The sequence below is a fragment of the Leucoraja erinacea genome, chromosome 5 (assembly GCF_028641065.1).
Source record: "Leucoraja erinacea ecotype New England chromosome 5, Leri_hhj_1, whole genome shotgun sequence".
NCBI classification, from domain to species: domain Eukaryota; kingdom Metazoa; phylum Chordata; class Chondrichthyes; order Rajiformes; family Rajidae; genus Leucoraja; species Leucoraja erinaceus.
Window position 1 is genome coordinate 82,176,069 of NC_073381.1, and position 13,081 is coordinate 82,189,149.

Consider the following 13,081-nt stretch of genomic DNA (forward strand, 5'->3'; position numbering starts at 1 on the left):
ATAATAAAAACACCTAACTTTCATCAATTCACTTCTTCCGTTGTTTTGGCTGTGCTCAATTTTCATTGCTGTTTGTATGCAGTATTTAAACTGGATGTTCACCCTCACGTTACAAGGCATAAAATGAACCTCAAATAGTATAGTATAGTATATCTTTATTGTCATTTTCCTGAGTACTCACATACCCAGAGGAAACAAAAAAAGTTGCTCAACCAGTGTCCATATATAGACACTAAATGCTGGTGTATCTCAGCGGGTCAGGCAGCATCTTTGGAGATTAGTAATAGGTGACATTTCTGGTTGGAACCTTTCTTCGGACCAGCATTTTGTGGTGATCTTCAGTATAAACCTGCAGTTCCTTCCTACATGTAAATCTCCAAGCTTCCTTTGACTTTAATTTATAATGGTGTGCCTCATCTTTGATGTTGGAGTGTCCTTTCACTGTTGACACAAGAGAATGTAGCTGAGAACAGGTTGGGCAGTGTATGTGGAGGGAAATTGGGCAGACGACCTTTTGGGCAAGGATGCTTCTTAAGACTGATAAAATGGTCCTGACCCAAAAGCTTCTTCTGTCCATTTCCTTCCTTGGATTCTGCCTGCCTCGCTAATTTCCTCCAGTAGTTTGCTTTTTGATGTTTTTCTTTCTCTGTCATGCTTCCAAACCACCATGTAGTATTCAAAGACGAGAGGGCATTCAAATACGAGAGGGCATAGCTTTAAGGTGAGAGGAGGAAAGTTTAAAGGAGATATGAGGCAGATATGACTGTGGCATTTAAGAGACTCTTGGATAGTAGGACATTGAGAGATATGGATTGTGAATAATGGGGAATGGAGAGATATGGATTCTGTGCAAGCAGGTATGAGTTGGCCTTGTCAATATGTTCAGCACAGACATTGTTGGCTAAAGGGCCTGTTCTTGTACTGTACAGCTCTATAATCTATTATGATCCCATGACACACTGGCCTCATCAGAGAGCACAGAATTAGAGATTGGTACCACTCCACCAGTTCCCCCTCTGTTCCTGTTGAAGTTATATGGCCCTACCTTCTGCCATCTTCCCTTTATGTTTTGTCTGCTGAGGCTATTGGGGAGGCAACAGAACAATTGGGGAGGCAAGAATCATCTTCTCTTGCCTCTCCACCTGTCGCTCTTGCTGAGTCTCCTCATTTACCTCATGAGGTGATAAAACTTTCTGACTACAGTTTTCACATTGAAATGAACAAGTGGATGACAATTATGAATGACCGTAGCTACCAAGTTTATTTACAAGACCATTAGGAAAATGGTGAACTGATGATATCAGGTTCATGATACTGAACATGCTTTTCATTTAACTCTGAGGCTAGGAATGAGATCCAGATCAAATTGGTAAGATTAGTTTTGTCTCCAAATTACAGGTTTTAATAATATTTCATCAGAAGATTCTAAGACAATTATTTGTAATAAAAATGTGTTTAAGGACAATGAACTTGCACCAAGATTTTGATCACAGACTTCAAATTAAATGTTGGTGTATACTTGTTAAACATGCCATTTTCCACATTTTATTAGGCTCATTGGAGCCTCGGTCTCCAAGGTCGCCCCCTGTCAAATACAGAGTGGGGCAGGTCTTCAGACACAAGCATGAAGGATACCTCGGTGTGATAATCGGATGGGATGAATACGCCAATGCCCCAGATGAGTGGCTTCATGAAAGATATCATGCAGACTTCCAGGTAATATGAGTGATGATCAAAAGAAGGATGTTGCACGTGCTGTCATTAGTTGAGAACTCATTTCAGCTTAGTTTCTTTTAGTTTTGAGATACAGTTTGGAAACAGGCCCCTCGGTCCACCAAGTCCACACCGCCCAGCGATCCCCATACACTAACTCTATCCTACACACACTACGGACCATTTACAATTTTACCAAAGCCAATTGGCCTACAAACCTGTACGTCTTTGGAGTGTGGGAGGAAACCGGAGCCCCCGGAGAAAACCCACGCAGGTCACGGGGAGAGCTTACAAACTCTGTACAGACCGCACCAGTAGTCGGGATCGAACCCAGGTCTCTGGCGCTGTAAGGCAGCAACTCTACTGCTGCGCAACCGTGCCGACCCTTAACATTTCTCTCTGCTGAGACAATACAAATTCACAGCAGAAAAGCTGTGCGTACGATAAAAAGAATTGCAAATATAATTTAGTTTAACTTTTCACATGTTTTATCTTAACCTTTTAGATACAACTCAAATTTGAATTTGAGATAGTCACTTTTACTGGCTGTGTACTTCCTGAGACAGTGTGAGCGTGCAGGCAGCAGTGTATCATTTGTCAAACAGAGATGTTTTCAAATGAAAATGTAGTCTGAGGCATCATGTTCTGATATATATTTTGCTTTAGGTGTATTTTTGGAGGAGAATGGAGGAAGTAATAGTTTAAAAACTATGGAAGAATTTACTGGTTATATTCTGCTGATACTTTTGACACAGAAAATTGGATTGTACGTTAATTTTGAATGAACTGATCGATAGATTTGTGTCCGCAGAATTTGAGATACACTCCTCATTATAAGGTTCTTGTTCACACAAATGATGGAACAAGCTCAACATCAGCCTATATTCCAGAAGAGGATATTGTCATATTGACAAGTATACAGGTATGTATTTGATTGTTGGGGTGGGAATACCTTTGAGGACAAAATGAGGTACAAGAAACAAGCTGAGGGAGATATGCACTGGATTATTTTTCTCCAGTTCAAAACTCCAGTTAGTCTGTCCTTAACAATTAATGGGGGGTGTTGTCCTATGCATGGCTGCCCAGCCAGCAGCTGTCTGTCTCTTCATCTTTTTATTTTTTATTTTAGTTAGTTAAGTGTTTTGTTTGGAGGTCTAGACTTTTTTATGTGGGGGGGGGGAGAAGGTGAAAACTATCTTTCAAATATAGTTTGGTCCCTACCTGGTCCCTACCTGGTCGGAGAGGCAACTTTTCTTCGGGCTGCAGCTTCGACCCATCCTCGCGGCCTACCAGCGGGCCTGGAGCGGCGTTTCCTGTCGAGGACCACCCAGAACCTCGGCTTCGGCGGCGGCACAGCGCTGGAGCGCTATCGTAGAGCGGGCGATGCCTTGCCCAGGTCACCGCGCTGGAGCTCCGGTGAGCTGAGACCGCCGGGAACAACACCGTGGAGCTGCGGGACTGTGGAGCGACCAGCTGCGGGCGGCGGCATTGAACTTTACACCGGGAGCCTGGGATCTCTAGATGAGATCGCCAGTGGTGGAGCTCCAACCGGCGCGGCCTTGTTGGTTTCTGAAGCCGCGGCCTCCAGTACGGAAACGGCCGTTCCAGGGTTCCCAGGCCGCTGGGAGGACTCTCCCGACGCCGGAGCAACATCACCCGGCGAGAACGGCCTGGAACATCGGACATCCGTAGAGGCAACTATGGAGGCCTCAATAGGCCCGACTATGGGTGAACTGGGGTTGGGGACTGAACTTTGGGCCTTCCCTCATAATGGGAACCATTGTGGGGGGATGGTCTTTGTGTTTAAGACTCTCATTGGTGTTATGTCTGTATTCTTTTTTTGTGTGCTGCAAAATGGCAAGAAGCATTTCATTTCACTACACCTAGGTGTATGTGAATGTGACTAATAAAATACCTTTGATACCTTTGATACCTTTGAATAACTACGTTCTAGACTGTACGTGTAAGATTAGGCTTCATTATTAATTGCCAACTCTCATCATGATCTTGAGAGTTTTTATTAACATTTAATTGGAGTGAGCTTCATCAAATAAATTTCCATATTGAAGAAGATTCTGAGAAAATCTTCCTTCATGTGTAGGGAGGTAATAAAGAAAACTGGCAGACTACCAGGAAAGGAATTATTTCACTTCTCAACTGTTGAAGTAAACACTTGTTTAAAGGTTACAAATTAAATGTTGGTCTATACCCATGCCATTTTCCACATTAGGCTCGATGAGCACTGTTCTAATAAAAATGGGGAGAAGGGAGATAATCGCTGAAGTAAAAAATAATGCTCATTTTATGTTAGATTAGAGTTTAGAGATACAGCACAGAAACGGGCCCTTCGGCCCACCGAGTCAGCACCAACCAGTGATTCCTGCTCATCAACACTATCCTACATTTATATCAAGCCAATTAACCTACAAACCTGTTTGTCTTTGGAGTGTGGGAGCAAACCAAAAGTTCTCAGAGAAAACCTACGTTTGGTCACAGGGAGAACGTACAAGCTCCGTAAAGATGGCACCCATAGCCAGGATTGAACCTGGGTCTCTGGCGCTGTAAGGCAGCAACCGAGCCACCGTGTCACCTTTCCAATTTAAGAAAAAGCAAAGAACATTCACAAAAATGCTTCAGCAAATATGCATGTCAATTTTTTTAAATGGAACTAAGTTGTGGAAGAGTCTTATAATCTGCAATCTGTAAATTATATAAATAATTTACCTTTCAGTTTTAAACTTCATTCTGATGCTTTCTTTCTTCCACTAGTTTTCTTCTCTTCCTGCCCTGGAAGCGCTGGCCTCACGTCCTGGGAGATATTAGTAGATTGCCCCACGTAAATTCTCATTTGTCAAATGCGGGCTTGGGTAGCATGTATTCAACTACAGAGCACCACAACTGTGGCCTTCAATCGCCAACCACACAAATATAGGTGCTAATGGACCATGAGCAGAAGCTGTTAGTTACCCTCCTATGTTCCCACAGGGACAGGACAGCACAGGAACCGGCCCACAATATCCCCAACTAATCTTCTCAGCCTGCACGTGTTCCATAACCCATCATTCCCTGCATATCCATGTGTCTGATATTTCGCTTGGGCAGCTTACAACCCAGCAGTTTTCTTTTTTTCCAAATTTTGAGTATGAGTTTTTTCGCAGTTATTAGGCCGTAGTCAAGGAAACGTCTTTGAAATATCGTTAGCTTAGAGCAGGCCTCTGATTCCAGTTTAATTTTAAGTATTTTAGAGAAGATATCAAATATTCCCCTCTAGAAGTTTTGTGTCTTTATACAGGAAGCAAAGGAATGGGTTAAAGTCGCTTCTTGGAGGTGGCATTTATCATAAATAGGGGAGAGGGTTGGGAAGATCTTATTGAATTTAGTCTTTGAGTAGTAAAGCCTATGCAGTATTTTAAATTGTACCAGGGAGTGCCTGACATTGAGAGAGAGCAGTAGTGTATGTATAGTAGGCTTTCCTCCCAGATATCCTTTAAAATTAATAAACCCAACTCGTCTTCCCATGCTCGCCTATCTATACATCTCAGAAGATGGGGAATGCGCATTTAAAATAATGTTATAAATGTAAAATGTTAACATTGCTTGCTTGTGTCGGCATGTCTACTCAAACAATCATCAGGTATATCTGGACCCATAAAACGACAGTTTTGTGTATATGTTTTCACATAATCCCGGATTTGAAGATATCTAAAAAGATTGCTTGCCTTCAAACGATATCTCTCCTGTAGTTCTTGAAACAAGAGGAAAATCCCCTTCTCGTGGAGATCTCCCACCGTTTTAATTCCTGAGTGTTTCCATTGTGCAAAAGCCTTATCTAAAGTAGACGGTTTAAACGAGGGATTGTTTATGAGCATGTTTAAAGCAGAGATTGATAGGTTCTGGATTGGTAAGGGCACCATAGGTTATGGGGAGAAGGTTGGAGAGTGGGGTTGAGTGGGAAAAATAGATCAGTCACGATTGAATGGCGGGGTAGACTTGATGGGCCAAATGGCCCAATTCTGCTCCCATGTCTTTTGGTCTTAATTGCAACTATTGTATATGCCTCCTTCACCATCCCTTGAGGAAGTTTGTGATTTGTTGTGGAGGGTCCCTTGCAAGCTGTTGGTTCTAATCTCTACTCATTGTTACTTCTAGGTGTACCATCCCATGTTGAATTCTTTCTTCAGCTCATTCGATGGAGACCGATACGTGATGATGCCATGGCTGAAACAAGTCTACCCACACGACTGAATGGAGGTCAACTTCCAATGGTGCAGGGAAAGCAATTCACCAAAGGAGAATTAATGAGAAGCTTTTACGCTCATTAAGCTCTTGAATTAGTGATGTACTTAAAATAGAAGGGCATCTATTGAATGTTTTTTAAACTGTTACCATAACAGGTATTTTCATTTGGAAGGTCAAATAAATGCAATTTGATTCAGTCTCTGTATGATAATCAAAAATATGTTTCTATAGTTCTTTAGATAAATTCTTTAAAATATTAGCAGCTTGGTGAATAAACTCATCAGACATTTCTGGCACATTGATACAATATTCGTATTAGCAGAAAAGTGGTATCATGCCCAACCTTCAATATTTACTGGCATCGCAGTTTAAAAAAATTAGAAGGACAGGTGAAGTAGGAACTCACAGAATATTAACATGATATTTAGAACATTTGGTGTTCTTTTTAGAGTTTAGAGAGACAACACAGTAACAGACCCTTCAGCCCACCGAGTCTGTGTCGACCAGCAATCGCCCCATACTCTCCTACACTATCCTACACCCTAGGGATAATTTACAATTTTACCAAAACCAATTAACCCACAAACCTGAATGGCTTTGGAGTGTGGGAGGAAACTGGAGCACCCGCAGAAAACCCATGAGATCACATAGAGAACATACAAACTCCATACAGACAGCACCTGCAGTCAGGGTCGAACCCAGCGCGTCACGTGCAGCCCTTCTCATTCTTAAATGAGAAATAATCCAAGGTATAATCTTCATTGCTTTCTAATAATACACATGGGTTGAACTTTGACCTCGTGCTATAATATAATGAAAACCATGAGTTTTCATGTTTCCTTGAATTTTGGTAGGTTGAAAGATACAGAATTGAAACGGGCCCTTTGGCCCACTGAATCCATGCCAATCATCACTAGTTCTACTTTATCCCACATTCGCATCCAACTCATTGCACACTAGGGACAATTTACAGAGGCTAATTAAACTACAAACTTGCATGTCGTATGGGATGTGGGAGGAAAGTGGGGCACCCGGATGAAAACCCAGCCACCTTTGTACCTTTATTTTACTGCTAGTATTAAATCACTTGGATGTCAGAAGGTGTACAAGAAAGCTAGTGGAACAATTATCCTCTAGATATTTCTCTTCACAGCCAAGAGAATATGGAGATGAATAAACATAGGGATTTAAATCCACTTCTATTCCTATTTCTTAGGAACGTTTTAAAGTTATATATTGTTTGCATTTAAATGTTTTTTTCAATATCATCTTTTCAGTTGTTTGGATTTGTTGCCATGTATGTTCATCAGTCATAGGAGTAGAATTAGGCCATTCCTTCCATCAAGTCTACTCCGCCATTCAATCATGGCTGATCTATCTCTCCCTCCCAACCCCATTCTCCTGCCTTCTCCCCATAACGTTTAACATCTGCACTAATCATGTTTACAGTTTAGTTTGTTGCCATGTGCACAGTAAAAAGCTTTTTGTTGCATGCTAACCAGTCAGCAGGAACCAGTGACCAGTAATTACAATCGAGCCATTCACAGTGTAGAAACATGATAAGAGAATCAGTAGTAGTAGAAAATTAACAGTGTGGAGCGATTATAATGTGTGATTGCAGATCCACTTCAGTGACCATCTTGGACGGCTAATGAAGATGCAAATATGCCAGAGCAATACACCAGCATATTCAAATGAAAGCTGATTTAATTTGCATCTTTAAAACATGCAATGATTATGATTTACATACGGCAAGCAAATTGACTTAATGGACTATATACTTGATATGCTGAGAAATGTGTTTTCTTCCTCCTAAATGATTCTTGGAACGGAACATAAAACAGTAAAATAGTTTATTATTTAAAAAAAGCATAAATTCCATTCCACTGCTTTTCTATCACTATTCATTTAAAATCAAAGATTTAGGTTCTAAGTCGTGTGTTTGCTAAGTATTGTATTAAGCATTATTAGATTTTTTAAAATTCTCTTCATCAATTTCTGTGAATAAAGGGAATGTCAACGCTATCTATTAATATGTCATTTATTTTGCATGCTCAGTGGACTGTAAGATGGAATGATTCAAAACATTATAGGGATGTGGTGGTGGTGGAAGGGGTGGAATATTTGACAACTTTTATGCTGCTGGGTTCGATTGAATAGCCTTTAACGATGGAAAGAAGTTGCAAAACTGAAGGCGCTGCTCTCGTTATGCAGATTGTTCATAACTCCATTTCATTATTTCAGGTTTCATGCGAGCTATGTTTCTCATTAGAACAGTCCACAGTCACTGCGGCAATCCATCAGAAACTCCAAGTCATTTCGTCCTCAGAGCTTTGCATAAATTATGGACTTTTGGGTAATTTTAATGGCAAGTTACTGAAAAAGGATATCGTAAAATGGAGTATATGGCAAACAAATCAATGCAAGTTTTATTCACCACTAAAACTAGAGTACAATTGTCTATGCCAAATGTGAAGCATGGATGAATTAGTTTATTTAGTTTTGTTTAGAGAGGCAGCAGGGAAACGGGACCTTCAGCCCACCAGGTCCATGCTAAGTACAGATATGCTGTTCACACTAGTTCTATATTATCCAACTTTCTCAACTTTACAGAAGCTAATTAACCTACCAATGTTTACATCATTGGGATATGGAAGAAAACCTGGAGGAAACCCACATTCTCAGAGGGAAAACATGCAAACTCCACATAGACAGCACCCAATGTTGGGACAGACCCAAGTCTGTGGCACAGTGAGGCAGCAGCTCTACCAGCCATGCCACTGCGCTACTCTTAATGGTCATGGATTTTTCTTACTAGAAACCATTCAAGTTACAGTAATTTAAAATATAATTGCTGTACAATCTTATTCATGATTTTACAGAATGTTTTAAGGAATTGCTACTTAAATGTAGTTACCTGCACTGAAGCTGCATAACCAGCTTAGAGTTCTTTCTCAAAGGGAATATATGTGGAGATTGTTGAGCATGGTGAAGTGCAATCAGACAAGCCAGGTCATGGATGAAGTTTGGCATAAGGAATGGCGTGACTATTTCAACCTTCCTGCTTAATACAAAATTGCAATGAGTGGAGTGTATATATTGATGTAGACTAAGGTAGCAGTGGATCATGTGCGGTGGTTGCCTGTGGTAGGGAGTTGTGTGTTTCTGGGGTGCTTGGAGTGATTTTTCTGTCCACTCCCCTTGACTAAACCCAAGCAGGAAAGATATCTGAAGACCCAAAACGTCACCTACCCATGTTCTCCAGAGATACTGCTTGGCCCGCAGAGTTACTCCAGCACTTGGTGTTCATTTTTGTAAACCAGCATCTGCATTTCCTCATTTCTATGGGTAAGATATCTACTGGACTGATGGAAGTCCCATTGATTCTGTGTCTTTTGCTCCGTATAGAAGTGGTGTTGCATGTAGCAGGTATAAATAAATTGTAAAAGCAGAATTGAGACCTACAATATATGACATTTAGATATTAAAAAAAACGGGCCAGGCAACTATAGAGAGAGAAACTGACATAATATTTCAGATCAATCATCTTTTGTCAGAACTGAGACAAGTTAGAAATGGAATATATTCAAAGTTCGAAAGGAGGAAGAAGCTTCGAGAGATAGAAGAGAATGTCTGCGATAGAATAGAGACATAGATATTGAATTTTCCAGTGGTGGTGCTGATGAATGAGAGGGTGGTGAAAGCTTTTAGTCACAGCTGATACATATGGAGGAGATATAAATAGAAGGAAATGTAGAGGAAAATAATGCTGGAGTTGTGAGAGCAAAACACTGCACGTACTGTAAGACTGAATTAAAACACAGAGCTATAAATACTCAGCGGGACGGGATAAAAGAGTGAATGTATTACGAAATGTGAGAAACTGCAGATGCTGGAATCTTGAGTAAAATAAAAAATGCTGGAGGAAATCAGCAGGCCAGGCAGCATCTGGACAGATGTTATTTTGGATCTTCAGACTACTAAATGTCCAGTTATCTGAGGTTATGGAATGGCCCACCAGAAGATGAAATGCTGTTCCTCAAGCTTATGTTCATTGAAATATTTCATTGAAAAAGCAAACTACAAAAGAAAGGTGTCAGCGTGAGAATAGTGTGTAATCATCAATGAAGACCCCATTTACAAAGAAGGAGTGATTAATGAAGCGAGCTGCCTTGTGAAACCGCACCTCCTTGGTGGCCTGGAGATCAGATTTCCGACCTCCAATTACCACAACCACCATCTATCCATGTGAGATTGATGGAATCCAGTGGATCCAGTGAAGAATTCTTTATTCAGTTCCCATCGATTTCACTTTGATACACACTCAATTATATCATGCTTTGATCTCAAGCAAGACTAGTGTCATGATTTTTGCTTTTTTTGCCTTGATGATAATCCAATCTGTAGCTAAATAGCTCTGAGTGTATCTAAACTACATCAGTGGATATATATTCATTTTCATATGTTCTAGGAGCAGAATTAGGCCATTCGGCCCATCGTCTTCTCCACCATTCAATCATGACTGATCTATCTTTCCATCTCAACCCCAATCTGCCTTTTCCACATAACCCCTAACACCCTTAACTAATCAAGTATCTGTTAATTTCCACATTAAAATATCTTTTGACGGCCTCCACAGCTGCCTGTGGCAAAGAATTCCACAGATTCTCCACCCTCTGACTAGAGAAATTCCTCCTCATCTCCTTTCTAAAGGTATTTCCTTTAATTCTGAGGCTGTGCCCTCTGGTCCTAGGTCCTAGACTCTCACTAGTAGAAACATCCACTCTATCCAGACAGTTATTGTTGAGTAGGCAATGCCTGATAGCAGTGTAGTGATATGTATCATAATTGTTGCTTATGATTAGGTCAGGTGGAACATCATTTTTTGTTGTGAATAGGACATATTGAAGCTTAGTTGAGTTATTAGCTCTACTTAATGCAGGAGTTAGTGATAAGTTACACAAAATCACCACGTCTGAATATGAATGAATAAGGAACCATTTGAAGAATAGATCCAACATGAAACATCCCATATCCATTAACTAGAGATGCTGGTTGTGTATTTCTTTTTATGAACCAGCGTTTGCAGTTGCTTGTACTGTGTCTGCCACTGTGGATGGCACGATTGTAATCATGGATGTGACAATAAACTAAATTCAAACATTTTACTGCTCAACTGTGTGGACCTGAAGAAGGGTTCTGACCCAAAACATCACTTATCCATGTTCTCCAGAGATGCTGCCTGACTCATGAGTTAAACCCCTGTCCCACGGTACGAGTTCATTCCAAGAGTTCTCCCGAATTTGCCCTGATTCGAACTCGGAGATTTACGGTAATGGCCACTCGTCGGTACTCTCGTGGACATTTTCCATCATGTCGAAAAATCTTCACGAGTCTTCCTGTGCTTACCTGCCGTTAGCGCTAAGAGACGTCCCCGAGCTCCGACGTACCCGCTACGTTCATTCTCCGTGCTTACCACGAGTTTGATTTTTTTTTAAACTCGGGAGAGCTCTTGGAATAAACTCGCACCGTGGGACAGGGCTATTACTCAAACACTTTGTCTTTTTTTTAACAGAAAAGCTCTGTGGTGGCCACCTATATCAATTTCAACATGGGCAGATACAGTTACACAAGTAGCCTGGTCAAAACAAAATCAAATCTTTCCTCCTGTTCTTGTATCTCCTGCTGTAGACCCATTCATGCTTGAGATGTTTGTGGTTGGGTGATAAATACTAACTCCAGCTTTGACGACTTATAGATGTAGACTAAGGTAGCAGTGGATCATGTGCGATGGTTGCCTGTGGTAGGGAGTTGTGTGTTTGTGGGGTGCTTGAGTTTTATGATGTAGATTTATATAACACGTGAAGTAATGTAGGACACACTGGGGACATACATGTAGCCTGTTGCATCAACTTGGATATTGAATAATAAAGCAGTTTCAGGTACTAAACAGGTCTGACCTGTGTAATTATGACAAATTTAGAAACAGGCAGTCCACTGGAATAGACACAAAATGCTGGAGTAACTCAGCGGGACAGGCAGCATCTCTGGAGAGAAGGAATGGGTGACGTTTCGGGTCGAGACCCTTCTTCAGACACTGGAATGTCCTCTTACAAGTGACCCTACAAACCTACGAGACCATAACAATTTTTGTGTTAATATTTTGAAAGATGACTGAACTAGATTCAAGATTGTTGCCGTGGCAACAATGGCCTGAGTTAGAACAAGAAGCTAATGACATGGGGCACATGGACAAAAATATATTTTAACAATATATTGGATGCAATGATGTAGACCAGCAGACCTTGACTTGAGGAAGGGGTCTGTAAGGTACATGAAAATCATGCAGGTAAGTGGTGGATGGATTGCTTTCTCATCTCGGGCTGTTCAAGAAGTGAGGGCAGAGTAACTGAGCGGTGAAGATACTGTAGCTTCTCCAGACGTGTACAAAATATTATGTTTTCTACAATCAGAGAGCATAAGCCATAATAGTAAGATTAATGGGTCTCTCCTTCCTAGCGATGAAAGATTGAATGAATAAGTATGTTTCTGTTTGACCTGAGAATTAACTGTGAGGTTATCTTGCTTCACAATATTTCAATGAATCAATTATATTTTATGGTTGCATGTGCTTAGATACAGTGAAAGAAGATAAGACACAAAATGCACCTATTTTCTATGTCTATCTCTGGAGAGAAGGAATGGGTGACGTTTTGGGTCGAGACCCTCTTCAGATTGATGTCAGGGGAGTGGCAGTACATAGGTAAGGAAGTGTTTCGATAAGGAAGTGTCAGCTGTGAAAACAGGACAAAGGGAATGGAGATCAAGGGAAATGAAGAATGATCAGTTGGGAGAAGGTAACAACAAAGCAAACAGATTAAAATATAGTTGGAGACAGTAAGACAAGTCGAAGAACTGGGAAGGGGGTACAGTGAAATGCATACAGTACATCCTGGTAAAATCATATAGCAGACTTCACCTAGGCAGTGCACAAAAGTTGCCACATGTCTGGTGGCGAAAGTTAACAAAGTTCACCGAACAGTCCTATTTTCTGCCTGTCGCTGTATGTGGCAGCAGGCACCCCCCCCCCGCCCCTGTCGAGTCCCCCTTCATTCTTGGTGGAGTTGGC

General features: G+C 41.1%; 1 protein-coding gene across 1 annotated transcript in view; it reads left to right on the forward strand.

Annotated features, from left to right (window-relative positions):
• Positions 1-6,151, forward strand: part of si:dkey-261l7.2 (uncharacterized protein LOC569751 homolog) — a 34,836-nt gene extending 28,685 nt beyond the window's left edge. The window contains exons 5-7 of the mRNA XM_055636090.1: positions 1,553-1,716; positions 2,525-2,635; positions 5,863-6,151. Of these exons, the coding sequence (XP_055492065.1) occupies positions 1,553-1,716; positions 2,525-2,635; positions 5,863-5,958 (371 nt within the window). The 3' untranslated portion in view covers positions 5,959-6,151. The remainder of the gene's footprint in view (positions 1-1,552; positions 1,717-2,524; positions 2,636-5,862) is intronic.
• Positions 6,152-13,081: the final 6,930 nt, after the last annotated feature.